Below are 20578 nucleotides of genomic sequence, written 5' to 3'. Positions count from 1 at the left end.
ATGTTGTTTCAATTTTTCAGCTGCAGCAAACCTCTTTATTCTTGTACTTCAAATTCTGAGCAATAAAAACCATAAACTACTGCATTCTTATTCAATCTAATTATTATATCAGCACTGAACTTCCCAGATCTCACGCACCAGAAATCCCAGATCCCTTTGTACATTAATGTTTACTAGTTTCTCACATTTGAAATATATTGTTTTACTCATCTTCTTAACAAAATAAATAACCTCATTTTCCCATATTTTGCACCATCTGATATCTTATTGCCCACTCATTCAACGTCCTCTATTCCTCTGTACACTTTGTTCCTCCTAGCTTTGTATGGTCAGCAACTTAGAATTTTTACATCTGTTGTAGTCATGGGGTCACACAGCAGGGAAACAGGCCATTCCACCCACCACATCCACGCCGACCAGTGGCAACCCATCCGTAATTAATCCCATCTTCCTGCACCCTGCCCGTAGCTTCCTGTGCCTAGGCGATTCAAGTGCTCGTCTAGACACTGATTAAATGCTGTCAGTGATTCTGCTTCCATCACTTCCTCCGGCAGTGCATTCCAGATAATCACCACTCCCAGGGTGAAAAATGTCCTCCTCAGATCCCCTGTAAATCATTTCCCCCCCCCATTACCCTAAAACTACATCCTCTCGTTTTATTCTCCTCTGACATGGGGAATAGTTTCCTGCAGTCAACCCTATTTATACCTCTTATAATTTTATAGACCTCAATCATGTCCTCTCTTACCCTCCTCTGCTCTGGGGAGAACAAACCTAGTCTCTCCAGTCTCTCCTCACAACTGAAACACTCCATCCCAAGCAACATCCTGGTGAATCTCCTGTGCATCCTCTCCAGCGCTATCACATCTCACCTATAGCGTGGTGACCAGAAGTGCATGCAATCCTCCAGCTGAGGTCTGAATAATGTTTTATAAAGTTGGGGCATAACCTCCCTGCTCTTATATTCAACGCCCTGACTAATGCAGGCCAGCATCCCATATGCCTTCTTAATCACATTATCTACTTGCATTGCCACCTTCAAGGACCTTTGGACTCGCACACCAAGGTTCCCAATTCTCGAGGACATTACCTCTGTTCTCAGTACTCCCCAGGACATTATCATTCATGGTGCATATCCTGGCCTCATTCATACTCCCAAGATGCAGCACTTCACATTTATGAGGATTAAACTCCATCTGCCATTTCCAGCCCATTTCACCACATCATTATCACCCTGTAATCTAAGACTATCCTCCAGACCGTCTACACGAATCTTAGTGTCATTAGCAAACCTACTGATCATGCCACCTACATCCTCATCCAAATTACTCACATATATTACAGAGAGTAAGGGTCCCAGCACCAATCTTTGTGGCACGCCACTAGTCACAGGCATCCAATCAAAAAACCAACCCTCTACCATCACTCTCTGACTTCTACTGGCAAGCCAATTTTTGAATCCAATTTACCAACTTGCCCTGGATCCCATGGGCTCTAGCTTTTTGGACCAGTCTCCCATGTGGGACCTTGTTGAAGGCCTTACCTTACTGAAGTCCATGTAAACCACATCTACTGCACTCTGATTCTCTGCTACCTCAAAAAATTCAATCAGATTGGTCAGACAAGATTTGCTCTTAACAAAGCCATGCCGACTGTCTTTGCCTAGTCTCTGCCTTTCCAATGAATCATTATTCCTGTCCTTCAGAATTATTTCCAATAATTTCCCTGTGACTGATGTTATGTTCACAGGTTTGTGATTGCCAGGCTTCCATGGTAGCGTAGCGGTTAGCATAACGCTATTACAGCACCAGCGACCCGGGTTCAATTCTGGCCGATGTCTGTAAGGAGTTTGTACGTTCTCCCCGTGTCTGCGTGGGTTTCCTCCGGGTGCTCTGGTTTCCTCCCACATTCCAAAGACGTATGGGTTAGGAAGTTGTGGGCATGTTATGTTGGCGCCGGAAGCGTGACGACATTTGTGGGCTGCTCCAGAACACTCCACGCAAAAGATGCATTTCACTGTGTGTTTCGATGTACAGGTGACTAATAAAGATATCTTGTCTCCCTGCTGCCCCTCTTGAAAGGAGGTCCACATTTGCCAACCTCCAGTCATCTGTTCTTTTATCCAAATCTTTTATTAAAAGTTATATATAGCTTTGGGCCTAGAACCGATCCTTGTAGCTCCCCGCTAATTATTAGTGAACAGTAAAGTCAAAACAAGCAAACCTCTATTCTTCAATAACTTGCACAGTTCCTCGTTACTGAATACAGCAATGAGCAGATTCAAATTGTTTTACTTAAAAATTATAAGAGAATTTTATTGTCCATGTATTTTTCATTAACATTTAAGTATTTGTTGACCATAAGATTTTTTAAAAATTGGTTGTCACTCCTCCATTTCCCCCATTCTTGCAATTCGCTGATCAAAAAGTCTTGTGGACAACCTGGCTCGTAAGAACACAAGAGCACACCTTATGTCCACTTTGTAGATATCACTATAAACCTTAATTCCCTTAGTCCAAAATCCTATTGATCTTGGCCTTAAATGTACTCAACAACCGAGTATCCACAGATATCTGAGGTAGAGAATTCTGAAGACTTACTACCACCTGTGAAAATAAATTTCTCTTTCTCCCAGTTCTAAGCATCTAAATCTTATTCCTGAGACGGCACTCATTCACTTAATACACACCCAGTCATCCCCTCATTGCATCCATTATTTTTAGAATGACCGCAAGACTATTTTTCTCTACCACACCATCAAGATCTCCATTCCACCAGTTGATCATTCTTGAGCAAGGAGCTTCTTGACATTAATTTTAAATTTGTTTTCAATTATAGTATGAACCAGTATTTTTTTAAATCTGTATGTCACCTCAGTCATTTCCTCTTAAACCAGATTAATGTAGATTAGAGGTCAGCTTTATGGGAGGCAGGGCAATCAGCTTTCTTGCCATCTCTTGAGCTTCCTTGTTACACTGGTAGTTGACACTTTTGCTCTAATCACATTTTCCATTAGTTTTTGTCCAAATTTTTCCCACCATTATCCATCTCCAATTAGCTTTACACTGAGAACCAGGATTCAAGGCAAATGTCAGATTCCCAAAGAGGGCACGTGTAGTTGAAAGGCAAGTGTGCTTAAAGAAATGATGAAGAATAATGTAGGTTTGGGTTGTCTTTATTACTCTGTCCTGTGAGAGGAGGGATGAGGCTCTCAGCTCAACTGCTTCTGGTTACCATTAACTAGATGAGTAGTGAAGTCCAGTATCTGAACTCCAGCTCCACTGCAACACCTCAGATCGACAACAGTAATGCAACATTATGCATGCCATAATTTGCAGCAAGAGTTTCTCCCTCTGCTGCAAATGAAAATAACCAAGAATAGACAAAGTGCATCCCAATTCAAGGGGACTGATTCAGCAATAAGGAAAACAATTTCCAGCAGACCAAAAAGGTGCCTCATTACCATTATTATTCTGCCATCCATCTCACAAGTTTGATAAAACTTACACTCTTGTCAGGCTGAAGTGGAAACACACCTGTTATAAAAGTGCTTTTCAAAACACTCAGCAGGTGTTTATTAGGGGCTGAAATATAACCTTCATGTTCAAACTGTTCTCATGTTAATCTCATAAACTAGGGTGGGCAATGGACTCACTTCCACATCTGTGAATTTAGGTGCTTTTCTACCATTGAATTAAGTGCCAGTCGAAAACGGTTCCATCTTCTGTCAAAGACATAGAAACCTCTGCCCATCAGGCGACTTCCAAAAGTGCAATACTATAAAACAATGCAAAGTGATTATTTCAAACCACATATATTGAGGTTAAAAAAAAATCCACAAATCTCAAGTGTTGAAAGGAAACAAAAGAGCCACAAGTAAAATAAACCGCATACTCCTAGTGGCTTTGGGTGGTGCCCAGAATAATGACAGTCCAGTTTTTCAGTTTCCTCTGAGCCATCCACTTCTCCTTCATCACTGGACATTCGGCTTGCTAAGTCTCCAATTATGGACAATGGCAATTCCAATACTGTTGCACTGTTAGATGCAGTAGCCGTGTTATTTATGCTGTTGGTGGCTGAAACCCTGCTGAAAGCAAAACATAAATACTCAATTAACATCAAGTGTTAAATACTGAACTTCTGGGGGAGGACGAAAGGCTCAAGGAACATTGTATGAATATTACAATAAAAACAGATAATGCAACCCGACCCATCCACTGTCATTTTTATCGCAGATGTGATGTGCAAATTCCATGTCGCTGTATTGTTTTCAAATGTCTTTCTTCTTCTTTCCTTCAGCAAGCCATCTAAACTGCTCTTAAAAGTCTCTGGTTCAATCACTAGCTCTGGTAGTCTATACCACAATCTCATAACGCTGCGTAAAAGGTTTCTCCTGTCCCATGCCCTAAATTTCTCACACTTGCCCCTTCATTCAAGAGTCAGTTCTTGCTTTCAGTCCGTTTCTATCTGTTCTGTTCCATCACATCTTTCAACACATCAAATCAATCCAATCCTTTATTCAAACATCAGTACCTCTAAGTTTTCAATTTTTCACCATATTTGTATTTTCTTATACTCCCAGCACACCAGTGAATCTGTGCTGATCTTCTCTATTTCTTTCTTTTGCTACCTAGAATGTTGAGTCCAAAACAGCACAAAATACTCCAAAACGTTGTCTTAAACTTCTTTAAACATAAATTCTATATTCTATATTTCCTGTTATTGAACAATTTGTCCAGTAGATATTCAGCCTTAAGTTTGCACACACATCCAATGTAAACAAGTACCACACCACTTCACAAGAGAGATAACCTAAATAACATAAATACTGAATACTGAAGTTGCAAGAAATCTGAAATAGAAACAGAAAATGTTGGAACTCAGCAGGTCAGACAGCAGCTGTGGAATGAGAAATGAGCTTTCTTTTACTTTACAAAGTTTATATTCTGCGAGAGCCGGTGCTATTTTCTCTCATGTGAACCGCAGGACCAAATGTCAACAGGCCATTTGACCACAAGCTGATGCATGTTCAACTTTAATTTTACCCTCAGCCGAGGTCTGTACTTGAATACTTCAACAAGAGTTTTTTTTGTTTTGGGGGCAGGGGAAGGAGAGGTTTAAATGGTCGATTATGCTCTCTCTGGAGAGCTTGTAATGATAAGACAAAAATACACAGCACGACTATGGTGCAGATGCGGGTTTTTGTGTACGTGATAAGCCAATGTGCACAAACACGCTGATAGGACAGTCATTTCAACAAGGTGATTGTGAGGGGGCAGCCAAGAGTTTGCAGACCAGGGAGATTCAGGCCTTCCTCAGCTATGCCTGCTGCTTGGGCAAGGCTGCCCGAATGCCCAGAAGAAGAATCTTCTCCTGTTGACTTCCTGGACATTATGTTGCATCTCCATCCCCTCCCACCCTGAGCTCACCTGTTGGCTGCACAGTGCAGGAAGCAGCAGACAACAAAAGTACGAGACACAAGAGATGTGGAAATCTGGATCAACACACAAAGGAGCCAGAGGAACTCAGCGGGTCAGGTAGCATCTATGGAGGGAAATGGACAGTCGATGTTTCAGGTCGACACCCTTCATCTGCACACTCCAGCTCCTTTGTGCGTTGATCAAAAAGTATGAGACAATCCATTAAGTGCTGGGTGGTGTCTCCGGAGTGCTGTTGCTGCCAGAAACTGATGCCATATTTCATCTTTCCCCTGCTGGCCCTATGGCTTTTATTAAAATGTAGATGGAAGAGGGACAGAAGCCAGGACCCAAATGCTGAGCTCTGGGTCCTGAATTCTACCTAAACCTGGAGGAAGTCTGCAGTGCTGGCAAATCTTTGTGCCTTCTGCAGAAGAAAAATCACAGCAGAGAGAATCATTGAACAGCAAATCGAAAGGGACGGCATAGATCAGCTGCTGCTGCTTGGGATGGTGTGGAGGATAAAAACTTAGGGTGACGGAATTTGACCTCCATCTGCAGAGCAGTTTAGGGACAGCTCAACCAAAGTTTATAAAAGATCAGAGATCTTTCTCTCAGCTAACTTCACAAACAGCCTCTGAAAACATTACTCCTCAGAGAAACCGGCGTGTGGGTCCCAGCAGAGAGTGGATAGCACCTGCACTCCTCCTCCTGGGCTCCTGCTAGCCCTAGCATCTGACCTACAGCTTCAGCTCGAGCAATAAACCGGTGGGACTTCCACAGAAGCATCAGTGGTAAAAGAGGAGATAGCAGTGAACCTCACCCAAAGTCTCAATGGTCAACATGAGTGCATTTCAGAATCAGCAGCCAACTTCCAGACTGTTCTGTGGTGGAGTGCATAAATTTGCACAGAACATATGAGCAGCACTTTAAAATCAAGCTGCTGTTTCGGAAATAAGCGTCGTAATTGAGCAACAATTTGGAACAATGCGATTTAATTTATCCTGGAATTGCTTTAAACTTCTGACAAATGCTTCCTGAGGAAAACAGGTCTTTGTGCAAGCATGAATTGCAGTGTAATATGGTTGGTCGAATGGCTAGAGTGATGTGATTCAGATAAGAAAAATGCATTATTGCCTTCTGTTCTCTAAAGTATTCACCTTCCAATAGACATTGCTAGAAAAGTCAGGATTATGCTGAAAAACTTTTCAGCACCTTTATCAACCAGTTAATGAAGGTAGATTTGTCTTAAAAATGATTTGGCTTTTAATGAATTATAATTTAAACAAGACATCTACTAATTTAGTTTTGTAAACACTAATTCCTCCAATCATTATTCAAAATGAAACTTAATTTGAAAGAAGACTTCTTCACCTTTAGCGCAGAAGTATTTCACATCTTTCTTCCTCCTCCATTATGATAATTTTCACCACAGAAAATGACAAAACATTGTTTGCAATCATTTCTTTGGAGCATCAGTGTGGCACCCAATATGAACAGAATACACATCAGAATGTACTCTTTCACTATAAAGTACTACAATCTAAGTTCTCAACCTCAGGTGTACAACAGACGTTTGCTCCTTTACAGAAGAAAATTATATCAAGGATGTTGTCATCTTTGCCATCAACAGCACAAGGTAAATTTCAGTTTTTGGTTAGGATGGGATCCTTTTCAAGATTTCCCTTTGGTTGATGATCAGTAGCCAAAAGTCAAATATTTATGAAAATAAAGGCAGTGCCACTCTCCACAACAATATTTATAATAAGTGTTCTTGGTTAGAATACATCTCCAAAAAAAAAACGCCTATTCTGAGTAAATGGAACTCCATAAAGTGGACACATTAGCATGCATTAAAAGGACAGGTGGATAGGATAACAATTCCATGATAGAACTGTCATGAAAAGATCCCATGATGGAATACAATTACAATCAAAATATCAATTACAATTTCCACCAGCCACCAGGAAACATCCTTCTGTAATTTACACCAAATCCATAAACTAAAGAAGTGAACATATTGCATCTACTTTTAAATCCCCTGATGGTGCAATAAAATGACAGCATATTATGCGGAAAACCTCTGCTATATTCATGAATAGAGAACTGAAGAAAGAGGCTTGAGGCTAATATATAGACAGCAAGAGCACAGTGGTATGGATGTGGATCATAAGTCACCATCTAAGATGAAGGAGAATTCACATAGCCTCCCACCTGAGTTTTGCAATTTAACAATTATTTCCCATTGTATGCTCAAAACAATTAACGAAAATAGCTTGTTCAGGTACAATTAACTCTTGAACAAAGCCAAAACAGAATTCTTTAGAATGTTTTAAAATTATTGTTGTAAAGGATTACTGCAAAATTTACAAAAGCGTTCCACAAATAAGATATCCATTTAATTTTATTACTACAATAGTGCAACTGGCAAGATTCTCCCAGCATTGCTAACCAGGATTCAGAGCAGGAAAGCAGTAATGTATTGACGTCTTATACGATAAAGATGAACTCTGGATCTACCTCGTCATGGACTTTGCACCATAATTATCTACCTGCACTGCACCTTCTCTGTAACTGTGACACTATACTCTGTATTCTGTTGTCTTTTTTTGTACTACCTCGAATGTATTTATGTTTGGAATGATCTTTTTAGATGATATGCAAACCAAAGCTTTTTACTGTATCTCAATACACATGACAATAATAAAGCAATTCTCAAAATTCTCTCAATTCCCATTTTCATTATATGGTGATGATTTCATAAATTACTTTTGTTTGTATCCGTCTTACACTACCCTCACTGTACAGGCCACAATTTTCATTGTTTATTATGTTTTTTTTCATGAAGAAACTAAGTATTTTGAATGATGTGGTGCATGCAGGATAAGGCAGCATCTGTGGAAAGAGAAACAGAATTAACTTTCCAAATCAAAGACCTTACATCAGAACCGAAGAAGAAATGAAATGTTACTTATAGTGCAGAGAGAATGGTGAAGGGATGAATAGGACACGAGGAATATTTCTGATAGGGAAAGGTTGCAGAGTTCATCATGGGTTAATGAGGGCAGTTAGAGAGAGAGAAAATGAACAAAAGCTATGAAAAATAGAGCAGTTGAAGAGTGAGAGGACAAAGGAACATAAAGATTACGAAATGCAGGGCTGTGGGACATGCCCAGCAGGCCTAGTTGTACTAATGGAAAGAAAAATGGAGTCAATGTCATAGATGGATCATTTGCAGAAAAACTGGCTAGTTCTGATACAGACAGAGAAAGCAAGTTAACTGAAGTTGTAGAATTTGATATTGAGTCTGGAAGGCTGTTACCTGCCTGGATGAAAGACAAGATTCTATTTCTCAAGCTTACATTGGGCTTCTATTCAAGAAAAAAGTACAAGGGCCTGAGACTAGCTTGATATGAGATGGATGTGTAGACAGCTTGTATGTCCATGGTAATGTGCGCCAGTTGGGACTAGGGAATTGGAAAGTTACAAAGTAGCCCTCTGGATCCCTGTTGCATGCCATTTTATCTCCATCCCAATCTGACCTATCTTGTCTGTGACCTTCTGCACTGATGTAACAAGGCTCAAAGTAAGCTTGAGGAACAGTGCCTTATCTTCTGTCTAATGCACAAAATCCACAATAGTGTACAGAAGACATACAGTGATTAGGAATTTGAAGTACGTGGTTCCAGGCTTGAATAATGTTGCATCAGATCCAGTATAATAGCTGGTGCCAACAGAGTGTAAAACACTAATGTCACGTACTGAAACTGCTCCATCCATTTGGCAGCGCGAGTTTACTTATGTTGTACCTAGGCCAACAGACTCACGCTGATGGATGAATAGACCCTATAATTTCCTTGGCAATTCAGAATGCTGCTTTAAGCAGCATGAACATATTCATGATGCAGCTTGAAATCACTTGATAAGGTTCTTAAACTGGTCCATTAATTTTCAGAACAGTGTTGACAACTACATACAAAAGAAAAATCAGTGTGTAACTCACCTAGCAAGAACAGTGTTCAATGGTCTAGATTTTGCTGGCGATGTAACTTTAGTCTCCAAACCAGTGTTTGTTAAAGATCCTGTAACCTGCTCTTGTGTAGGCATTGACTGGCTCTGAAGAGTTTCCTTTGACATCTGAGGGTGTTCCTTGTCTTTCACAGTTTCTTTCTCCCTTGAGCGAGCTTTGTGTTCAGCAAGAAGAATGTCAAACTGTTTCCTTCGACCTGGCACAGCTCTCCGATGGTTAAGTGAATGGGTCTGTGGAGAGGCCAGAAGAAAAATTATGGAAGGAATACCACATACTAAATCTTAGGTGAAATGATGCTTGCAATCATAAGGTAATTTTAAAAAGATTACCCAAGTTATAAATAGTAAGCCTTACTGCATTGTTGATATGATTCAAATAATTTTGATACAAGATAGCTGCCATTCATTTTATAATACATTTAAGATTAAATTCTCAAGTAAATGCTTTAACATAAATGTGTTACTTTATGCATGTACGATGACTGGCTGCAAATTAAACTCCCTTCTCAAAATTCCAACACGGGTATTACAAAATAAGTCAACCAATCATTCTGAGCAAAAGGAATACCTTGCAGGTAAGTGACCTTGTACATGGCTTCTTTGTCTCAGGATCCATAACACCACAATGTCTGTTGGGATCAAATTCCCTCTCTGTTGAAATGAAAATAAGCACTTCAATATGCTAACCATCTACCAAGATCAGACATATTAAGATTTTCCTGTGATAGCTATGGCTTGTAAAACAAACAGAATTCCAAAACTGCGTTATGAGTCAGCTGAGGCAAATTTTGGGAAATTGCAGGCCTGCACCTCTCACATGGCTTGGAACGTTCTTGTCTGTTCGCATTTGTGTGGAAATCCCAAGCTTCTTAATACTTACAGACAGAAATACCAGTAGTTCCACGCAGAACTGCTGAGAGAAATTCAGGCCACTGTGTCCCAGGCTTCTGAGAAAGCAAAAGCTTTCAAATAAAGGTTTTACTGGAAACATCAAAAGACATAAACCTTCAAAAATGTCACGTGGAATATGCAGTCTTAAAATTTTATTCATTCACAAGAGCAATGGAAATATGATAGAGAAGTTAAGTTGTACAAACGGACTACTTATGCAAACCTAAGGGTTTTGATATGACTTTGACTTATGTTAATCAAACTCAAGAAGGACATACCATAATTCTTACTCTATGTTCTATTTTACCAAAGTTAAGCATTTACTATTGTAAACTGTTGCAGCAACATTTCTCATTTGACTTTATTACCTCAACCTGAACATTCTTAAGAGGGAGAGTGAGCAGCCAGAGGTCACTGATGAGGTGTGCAAAAAGAATAGAAATTTGAGAAGTGGAACCTCAAGGGTTGTAATCGCTGAAGGACTCCCTGTGCTAATGCACTAATGAGGGTAAGAATAAGAGGATAAGACAAATTAATGTGTGGCTGAAGTGCTGGTTCAGGTGGGAAGGTTTCAGTTTCTTGGAATCTCTTCCAGGCCAGAGGTGACCTGTACAAGAGAGAGAGGTTGAACCAGAGGGGGAGCCAACATCCTAGCGGGGAGATTTGTTCAAGTTACTTAAACTAGACTGGCAGGGCTGTGGGTCTCAAAGCAGAACTGTATCAGATGAGAAAGATGAAACAAATATGGAGAGGTTAAAGTGAGCAAGTCCAGTAGGCAGGCCAGGCAGGGCAGCACAGGGAGTGAGGGAGGTCTGATAGGCTAAACTGTACTTATTTTAATGCAAGAAGCCTGACGGGTAAGACAGATGAACTTGGAACATTACAGCACAGTACATGCCCTTCAGCCCACGATGTAATGCCGACATTTTATCCTGCTCTAATATCTATCTAACCCTTTCCTCCCATATAGCCCTCCATTTCTCTATCATTCATGTGGCTATCTAAGAGTCTCTTAAACGTCCCTAATGTATCTGCCCCCACAACCTCTGTCAGCAGTGTGTTCCATGCACCCACCACTCTCTGTGTAAAAAAAAACTTACCTCTGACGCCCCCCTTATACCTTCCTCCAATCACCTTAAAATTATGCTCCCTCGTATTAGCCATTTTCGCCCTGGGAAAAAGTCTCTGACTGTCCACTCGATCCATGCCTCTTATCATCTTGTACACCTCTATCAAGTGACCTCTCATCCCCCGCCCCTCCAAAGAGAAAGGGTACGGATTGGTATGAGATTGTGATATTATACCCATTACGGAAACATGGTTGAGGGATGGGCAGGACTGGCAAATTAACCATAAGTTCCCAGAAGTTTCGGGATATGGATGCTACAGGTGTGACAGATGTGGAGGTAAGAGAGGAGGGGGAGTTGCACTATTGACAAGGGAGAATATCACAGCAGTACTTAGAGAGGATACCCTTGGGGGTGGTGGTGGGGGGTGGGGGGAGGGTGTCCAGCAAGGTCATAATGGTAGAATAAGGGTAGAACTCAGACATAAGAAAGGGGGGATTGGTTTGAAGAAATTATACTATAGGCCTGTAGGAATAATAGGGTTGTAACTGTGGGTAATTTTAACTTCCCTCAGGGATTAGAAAGGGGAAAATTTGTTAAGCGTGTCCAGGAAAGTTCTCTGAAGCAATATGTAGATGGCCCCACTAGAGAAGGGGCTACACTTGACCTCTTTTTAGGAAACAAGACGACGCTGCTATGTCCATGGGCATTTTGGCACCAGTGACCATAATTCTATTAGTTTCACAATAATTATGGAGAGATAGGTCTGGTCCACAGTTGAAGTCCTAAATTTGGGCAAGGCTAATTTTAATGGCATTAGACAAGAACTCACAAAGGTTGATTGGGAGAGGCTTTTAATAGGTAAAGAGACGTCTGGCAAGTGGAAGGCTTTTGAAAATGAGATAGGAAGCATGTTCCTGTTAGAATGAAGGGCAAGGTTGGTAGGATTAGGGAACCCTGGTTGACAAGGAATATTGAGGGTTTGGTTTGGAAAAAGGAGGCATAGGTCAGGTATAGGCAGCTGGGATCAAGCAACTCCCTTTAAGAGTATAAGGGATGTAGCAGCACACTTAAGTCAGGAGGGTAAAAGAGAGACATGAGGTATCCCTTGCAGATAAGGTAAAGGAGAATCCTCAAATATTCTATGTTTACTAAAAGCAAAAGGGTAACTAGGGAGAGAGTAGGTCCCCTTAAGGATCAGTGTGGTAACCTCCACGTGGAACCGCAGGACAGGGGCGAGATCTTAAATGAATACTTCTCCTCTGTATATACCATGGGGAAGGATATGGAAGTTAGCGAGTTCAGGAAAGTAAATAGTGACATCATGAAGCATATTGATATTATGAAGGAGGTGTTACCAGTCGTGAAGTACATAAAGGTGGGTAAATCTCTGGGGCACCTCAGGATGTTATGGGAAGCACGGAAAGAAATTGCTGGGGCCCCAGCAGAGATTTTTGTATTTTTATTAGCCACGAGTAAGTTACTGGAAGACTGGAGGATGGCTAACATTGTGTCTTTATTTAAGAAGGGCTGCAAGGACAAGTCAGGGAACTACAGGCCAGTGAGCCTTACATCAGTGGTGGGGGAGTTACTGGGAGGGATTCTGAGGGGTAGGATTTAATTGCATTTGGAAAGGCAAGTGGCTCTGGGGAGTGTTAGTGAACAGTGAGACCTTGGCGTACAAGGACATAGTTCCCTAAAAGTGTTGACACAAGTAGACAGGGTGGTGACGAAGACATATGGTATGTTTGCCTTCATTAGTTGAGGCAATAAGTACAGGTGTAGGGATGTCATGTTACAGTTGTACAAATCATTGTTTAGGCTGCACTTGGAGTATGGGGTGTTATTCCAGCCGTTATATTATAGAAAGGATGTGATTAAGCTTGAGAGGGTGCAGAAAAGATTCACAAGGATGTTGCCGGGACTGGAGGGCTTGAGTTGCAAGGAGAGATTGGATAGGCTGGGACAGTTTTCCCTTGAACGTAGGAGGCTGAGGGGTAACCTTATTGAGGTTGATAAAATCATGAGGGGCTTAGATAGGGAAGATAGCCACAGTCTTTTTCCCAGGGTAGGAGAGTCTAAAACTAGAAGGCATAAGTTTAAGGTAAGAAGGAAAAGATTTAAAGGGTATCTGAAGGGCAAATTTTTCCACATAGGGGGTGGTGGGCATATAGAATGAGCTGCCAAAGGAGGTGGTAGAGGCAGGTACAATAACAACATTTAAAAGACATTTGGACAGATACGCAAACAGGAGAGGCTTAGACAGATGTGGGCCAAATGCAGGCAAATGGGATTAGCATAGGTAGGCATCTTAATCAGCATGGACAAGTTAGGCTGAAGGGCCTGTTTCCATGCTGTATAACTCTATAAATCTCCATGAAATCGCCATGAAGTGTTTTTAATTTTGAGACTCTAAATTCCTCTGTAGCACAAGCTTATGAAATTTATCCTCCAACTTTATTCATATCTACCAACATATTAATTAAATGACACTATAGTGAACCTTGCCGTATTATACATAAAGATATATCCAAGTTCTCTGTGGCACTATCTCAGTCAGTTAGACTTCACAACAATGAGCATTCTATTATGGTAAGTGCATCCATTTAAAATCATAAAACAAAAATTTTGTTCCATAAAGGGCTTCAGTTAATCAATACATATTTGCTGTTTATCTGGAAAGTTAGAAAATTATAATCTATTTGGCAACATCAGGCTGCAGAATAGATTCCAAAAGTTCTGATGGAAGCTCATTGACCTGATCTGTTAACTTTCTGATCTTCGCAGGTGCTACCTGACCTGCTGAGTATTCCCAGCATTTTCTGTTTTTAGTTCAGCATTTTAGGATGTTTTATATCCAAAATAAATAAAGGAATTTTCACTGTAGACATACCAATTTTAATCTACTAAAGCATGCAGCCAGGAAAAGACATTGTACATATGTTCGGGAAGTATTGATTCACGATAGAAAAAATGTATTCCCTTTTAAATCTGCAAATATTCCTGTATGCACTCTGTGCTTCCATTTATCTACACAATGCACAAGGTAGACTCAGCTTTTATAACATGGCATTCTGGCTTGAGTACTGAAGGCTAAGGGATCACAAATGACAAACTTGTAAAAACAGCTTATGTTCAGCTATCACTCTTCTCTTCCAGTTGTTATGACATTCACTGAAGCTGGCGTACATTTTAAGCACCAGGGTACGTCAGCCAAGTGGGATTTTCCAATGTGCATGCCCAGAGGGTAATTGCCGACATGTTCTTTAATCATGTGGGCTTCTCTGTTGACCCTGTTCCTCTTTTCATCCAAAATTTAAATATTTCAAGATGAGGTGATGCCTTGATAGCTAATTGTTCTCCTAAAATGCTGGGGCTATTTTAAGGTAACATACCCAGAAGACGTTAGCTAACAGCACCAACTTCACAACATACACGTTAACCATGTTCAATTATTAATCCAACATTTCAAAGCTTTAGATAACTTTTTGATGTTTATTCAGCTCTGCACACAATGACCGTTTCTACTTTTTAAAAAAATCTGTCACAAAGAACATTAAATGATGTCGCATTGACTTACAGTTGGACAGGAAATGAAACTAGATGTTTCAGGACACATTTCAAAACCATTTCCTGTTGATATGCCTTTGGATAAAATTGCTACTTTTCAAAATATGCCTTAAATCTGGTTTATGATATTTGAAGCACAGGTCATTTCAATGTTAAAGCTTTTCTTCTAAGATTTATGGCATATTCACAGTGGCAACACCTTATTGGTAGCAAATGCATCTTCAATTTCAAGTATCAACAAAACACCTTGAACATATCATGTATTGGACTGTTTATCATAACGAATTGCAAATGAGAGCATTATTGGTTGGAAAACGACTTCACGTGTAGTATAAAAAACAGTAAATGCTGGAAACACTTTCTTCCCACTGCAATGGAACCACTTTAAATGAAAAGCAGACAATTGCAGATTCTGGAATTGTCATAAAAGAGAATGCTGGAAATACTCAGTGGATCACACATCAATGGCAAACAGAGAGAAATCTGTTGTAGAGAAGAGGTAGGGTGAGCAGTTCAACCTAAAACATTAACTGCTTCCCTCCAGATGCTGTCTGATCAGTCAAGTACTTCCAACATTCCTTTTCTTTCTGAATCCCTCGAATGCTGGTTCTATGATTAACTTGTTCTCTTGTTCTGAGTTTAAACAGCCTGAAGGGAGAGGCCCCAAGAGCTTATTTTCTACATTTCTAAGTGTCTCCAGCTTCAGCAGTTGAACTCTGAGCCCTTCCTGCAGTTGGAGTCACTGTATTCTAACTGTGAGGCTGAGAACATTGTGGAGAGCATGCACAGAGAGGTGGTCACACTGCAGCTTAAATGTGCGTAGGCAAAGAGGGAATGGGTGACTTCCAGGCAAATGAGGAGGAAGGTAGCGCAGGAATATCTTCCCTTTTGCTGGTGAGGGTGATGGTTCCTCAGGGGAGTGCAGCCAGACGAAGGGACATGGTACCTCTGGTGGCTCAGCTGCACAGGAGGGGAGGAAGAAAAATAATAGAGCTATCACTCTTGGGAAATCAACAGATCGAGGGACAAAGAAGCATTTCTCTGGAAGTGGACATCACCCCAGGATGGTATGTTGCCTTCCTGGTGCCAGGATCGTAGATGTCACTGAACATCCTGAAAAGGGAGAGAGCTAAGAGCTAGAGATCATGGTTGGCTATCTATACCAACTGCAAAGAGGTGAAAGAAGGATGAAGCTCTGCCAGCAGAGTTCAGGGAGCTAGAAGGTGTAAAATGCAAGACCTCTCTTTTTCGTGAGGACAGAAATAGGGAAATAAAGCAGATGAACATGTGGCTGGAGAGGCGGTACAGGAGGGAAAGCTTTCAATTCCCAAGGAATTGGGATGGTATCGAAGCAAATTGGAGCTCCACAGGGTGGATGGGTTACACCTCAACAGAAATGGGACTGAAATCCTTGGGAGACAGGAGACATTAGTGTTGTTGCCGAGGCCGGTGTGGGGGGTGGTAATTTGAGTGTAGAATCAGAAGGGAGAAAAACTAAAAACTGGAAAAAGAAGGTATAGAGGTATTTCAGAATGCAAAGAGATAGGAAAAAGTTATCGTGCAGGGCAGTGGCAGAGGAAACAACAATCAGTGTGTATCAGGAAGCAGCAGAGTGTACTAACATACAAATGCATCAGTAAATAGAGCCAGAACAAGGCTCAATGAAAAGATAAAATTAAAGGCAAAAATGGGAATAGTTCAAATGAGATTAGGTTAGCATAAAACTGTACTGGGGGTCAGTGAAAATAGTAATGAAATAACTAAATTTGATTTATCGTTCATGTATGTGAATGTGTGGAGTGTGGCAAATCCAGCTGGTGAACTGCATGCACAGAGTGTCATGAGGGAATATGATGTGGCAGTGATAACAGAAACTTGGCTCAAAAAGGGGCAGGATTGGGCATTAAATATTCTTACAAATGAAATATAAATGAAAGACAGAAAAGAAAGGAGCAGGGGTAGAGGTGTTGATTAAACAGAACATTACCGGAGAGAGAGTATGTCACTAAAGGGTTCAGAATCTGTTTGGTTTGAGCTAAGATACAGCAGAGGGAACATTACATTTCTGTGTGTATTCAACAGCTCATTTCCAAGTTGGAGAGATACAGAGGAGATAATACGTGGAAAGTAATTACAGAGAACTGAAAGAAGAACTGCAGCATAGATTTAATGAAGGGCTTCAATTATCCAAATGTAAACTGGGATAGTAACCGTGCTAAGGCAGAGAGGATGAAAGAGTTTCTACAATGATAACCTTCAAGAGCAGTGTGCTGAGGGTACCACTGAACTACTAAGTGGGTACTTTGCATCTGTCTTCACAAGGAAAGTGGGTGCTTCCAAAGTAACGTTGAAGGAGGTGACAGCTAAGGTACTAGATGCATTAAAAATTTATCGCATGGTATTATTAGAAAAGCTGGTTAAACTTAAAGCAGGTAAGTCACCAGAACCAGATGGGATGCATCCTAAGATTTTGAGGGAAGTATGGGATGAAATGGCAGGGGACTGACTGTAATCTTTCAATGCTCTTTGGATACAAGGGTGGTGCCAGATAACTGCAGAGTACCAAAGGTTACTCCATTTTCAAAAAAGGGAGGAAGGGTAAGCACAGCAACTATAGTCCAGTCAGTTTAACCTTGGTGGTGGGAAAGCTTTGAAAAACATTGATGTGGGACAGTATTAATAGTCTTCTGGAGCAAAATGAATTAATTAAGGCAAGCCACCACAGATTTGTTCAGGGCAAATTGTATTTAACCAATTTAAGAGGTTTGATTTGATAAGGTAACAGGTAGAGCGGTTGAAAGGAATACAAACGATGTGGTGTACATGGACATCCAGAAGGTCTTTGATGAGGTGCCATATAGCAGGCCTTTAAATTGAAGTCTGTGGCATAAAAGGGGCATTGATTGCATTTTAGACAAAGTTAGCTGAGTAATTAACAAAAGATCATGGTGAAAGATTGTTTTTCAGATTGGTAGGTGGTGAATTGTGGCAATCACCAGGGATTGGAATTAAGGACCTCAATTTTTAAGCCATAATTTCTCAATTTGTGAATGTCATTAAACTTGGCAACATTTGCACCGTGGAGAGGATAATGACAACTTGCAGCAGGATATAAACAGACCGGTGGAACGGCAGACACACTGCAGATGAAGTTTAATGCACAAAAATGTTAGATGATGTATTTTGGGAGGAAGAATAGGGAAAGACAACACAGAATAAGGACATTGTTCTTAAAGGGGTGCAAGAGCAGAGGGACCTCAGGGTACATGTGCATAAATCATTGAAAGAGGCAAGACAGGCTGAGATAGCAGCTAATAGGGCATGCACAATGCTGGCTTTAACAGTAAAAGGATAGAGTGTAGAAGCAGGGAAGTCAATATGAACTTTTATAAAACATTGGTCTGGCTTCAACTGGAGTATTGTGTTCAATTCTAGTCACCTCATTAAAGGGAAGATGTGAAGGTGTTACAAACGGTACAGAAAAGATTTATGAGAATGGTTCCTGGGATGAGGAACTACAATTACAAGGATAGATTGGAGGGGCTGGGATTGTTTTCTTTGGAGTAGAGAAAACTGAGGGGAGATTTGACAGAAGTACCTAAAATGATGAGGGGTGTGGACAGAATGGATAGTGGGAGGCTTTTCCCTTTGGTGGAGTGGTTGAGCTTTAATGGATCTGGGTACAAAATAAAGGGAAAGAGAATCAAGGATGACATGAAGGGAAGTGTGTGGTTAGAATCTGGAATGCGTTTTCTGCAGATGTGGAGGAGAGAGGTCCCATTGTGACTAAGAGAGAATTGGATAAATGCATGATGGAGAAACATTTGGAAGGCTATGGAGGAAAGGTCTTTTGTGCTGTAACCATTCGGTGATTTCCTGCATGTCTTATAGTAACTGCTTCCTGAATAATTTTTGTCTTCAAAATTAATCAAGCTTAAACAATGCAAATATCAGAACCTCCATGCCACCTGTTAAAGCTGTCATCACTGTTGAAGACAATCCTCTATTTCCTATAAATTGAGCAATTATTAATCAATAATACAAAGTTGTACAGAATTTCCCTTGGGGTTTAATTAAACTTGGGAGAAACATTTTTAAATATTCTCCAAAACTAATATATAAATTTGCATTCCCATCAGTGTAGACCATTTCTCATAACATTTTCAAAGCTCCTTTAGATATAACTTACTTTTCTGAAATCACCATTTTGTAATTGTCATCTCTCTCAATCAATATTCTTGAATTGCTTCCTTTGTGACAGAACTTAGAATGTTATGCAACAAGTTGAATCCAAAAGAGGAATCTCTAAGAACTGAACATGAGTGTTGCTTAACAGAACAGCTAAAATTTTGTACAAGGTACCACTATGGAATTCTGCAAATGAGCCATTTAATAGGGGTTCCAAACTCATTGATATTAAACTTTAAATAATATTTAGTTTCAACAATGCACCTTACGTAATCTTGAGATCATCCAAACACTGATACCTACATCATAACTCACACTTCATATTCACGGATCACACCTGCACACTTGCTGATAACATGCTGGCTGCCATCCTGCAATGTTTTGATTTTAAATTTATTATTCTTTTACTTACTCTGTGGTTTGCTCCTACCTATGTGTTTTGCCCTGTATCTCTGCAAGCTCACCCCCATCCCTCCTAAAGTTCTGTGCTTCTCCAATTTTTCCTTCTTGGATACCCCTAATTTAATATTTCTCCTTGCTTCTATTGCAAGAACACGGAGTACTGCCTCTTGACATGACCGGGAAGTTAACCTGTGTCCAGATATCTCAGATGGTTGGGCATGCACATTACTCTTTCTGTGGAAATGCTCTCTGCTGTTGTGATAGTTATGGCCATCACAGGAAAGCAGACCTCCTATAACAGGGTTAACCAGTGTGTGGGTAGATTTTTAAAATTTTGGACTAGTTAGAGATTCAAATGAATCGAACACTACCTCGACAAACTGCAGAAGCACCCATCACACTTTGCCACAATTACCCAATCACCAAATGAAGAAATGCTAAATGGGAAAAATAAGGATATTACCACACATTACACATGAAGTTGAACAGATATTACATTGCTATATACAGTTCTGAAAATCCCCCTTAAGTTATGTGTGTGTGTGTTCCAAAGGGCGTTAGTGAAACCACATGAGAAGACCCGCATACAGTTCTGGTCTCCTTATGAAAGGAGAGATGTACTTGCACTACTCCCAGTTCAAAGGTGGTTTATTGGGTTGATTCCTGGAATGAAGGGGATGTCTTATGAGAAAAGGTCGAGCAGGTTGGGCCAATGCTCATCAGTTTAGAAGAATAAGAAGCGAGGAACTTGGCAAGGCAGATGCTGAGAGGGTGCTTTCACTTTTGGGGACGAAAGCATAGTTTTAGAATAAGGGGTTGCTCACTTAACACATGATGAAGAGGAATTTATTTTATCAGAAAATTGTGTATCTTAGGAATTCTCTACCACACAGAGCTGAGGAGGTTGAGTTATTGAATTTATTCAAGGTAGAGGCAGACAGATTTTTGGTCAAGGAAGTCAAGTCAAGAGAGAGGAGCTGAGGCCAAGATCAGATCAGCCATGATCTTATTGAG

At 40.5% G+C, this 20578-nt stretch overlaps 1 protein-coding gene across 12 annotated transcripts in view; it reads right to left on the bottom strand.

Annotated features, from left to right (window-relative positions):
* LOC127578216 (ataxin-7-like protein 1) overlaps positions 1 to 20578 on the bottom strand; it is a 204053-nt gene that overhangs the window by 17033 nt on the left and 166442 nt on the right. For 11 of the 12 annotated variants that reach the window (XM_052029949.1, XM_052029950.1, XM_052029951.1 and 8 more), the window contains 4 exons: positions 10015 to 10097; positions 9421 to 9677; positions 3895 to 4087; positions 3656 to 3777 (listed from right to left, as the gene is read on the bottom strand). In XM_052029949.1, the coding sequence (XP_051885909.1) occupies positions 3656 to 3777; positions 3895 to 4087; positions 9421 to 9677; positions 10015 to 10097 (655 nt within the window). The remainder of the gene's footprint in view (positions 1 to 3655; positions 3778 to 3894; positions 4088 to 9420; positions 9678 to 10014; positions 10098 to 20578) is intronic. The other variant, XM_052029948.1, reaches the window with a different exon arrangement.

The sequence above is a fragment of the Pristis pectinata genome, chromosome 15 (assembly GCF_009764475.1).
Source record: "Pristis pectinata isolate sPriPec2 chromosome 15, sPriPec2.1.pri, whole genome shotgun sequence".
Lineage (NCBI taxonomy): Eukaryota > Metazoa > Chordata > Chondrichthyes > Rhinopristiformes > Pristidae > Pristis > Pristis pectinata.
This window is presented reverse-complemented; position numbering and strand designations above follow the sequence as displayed.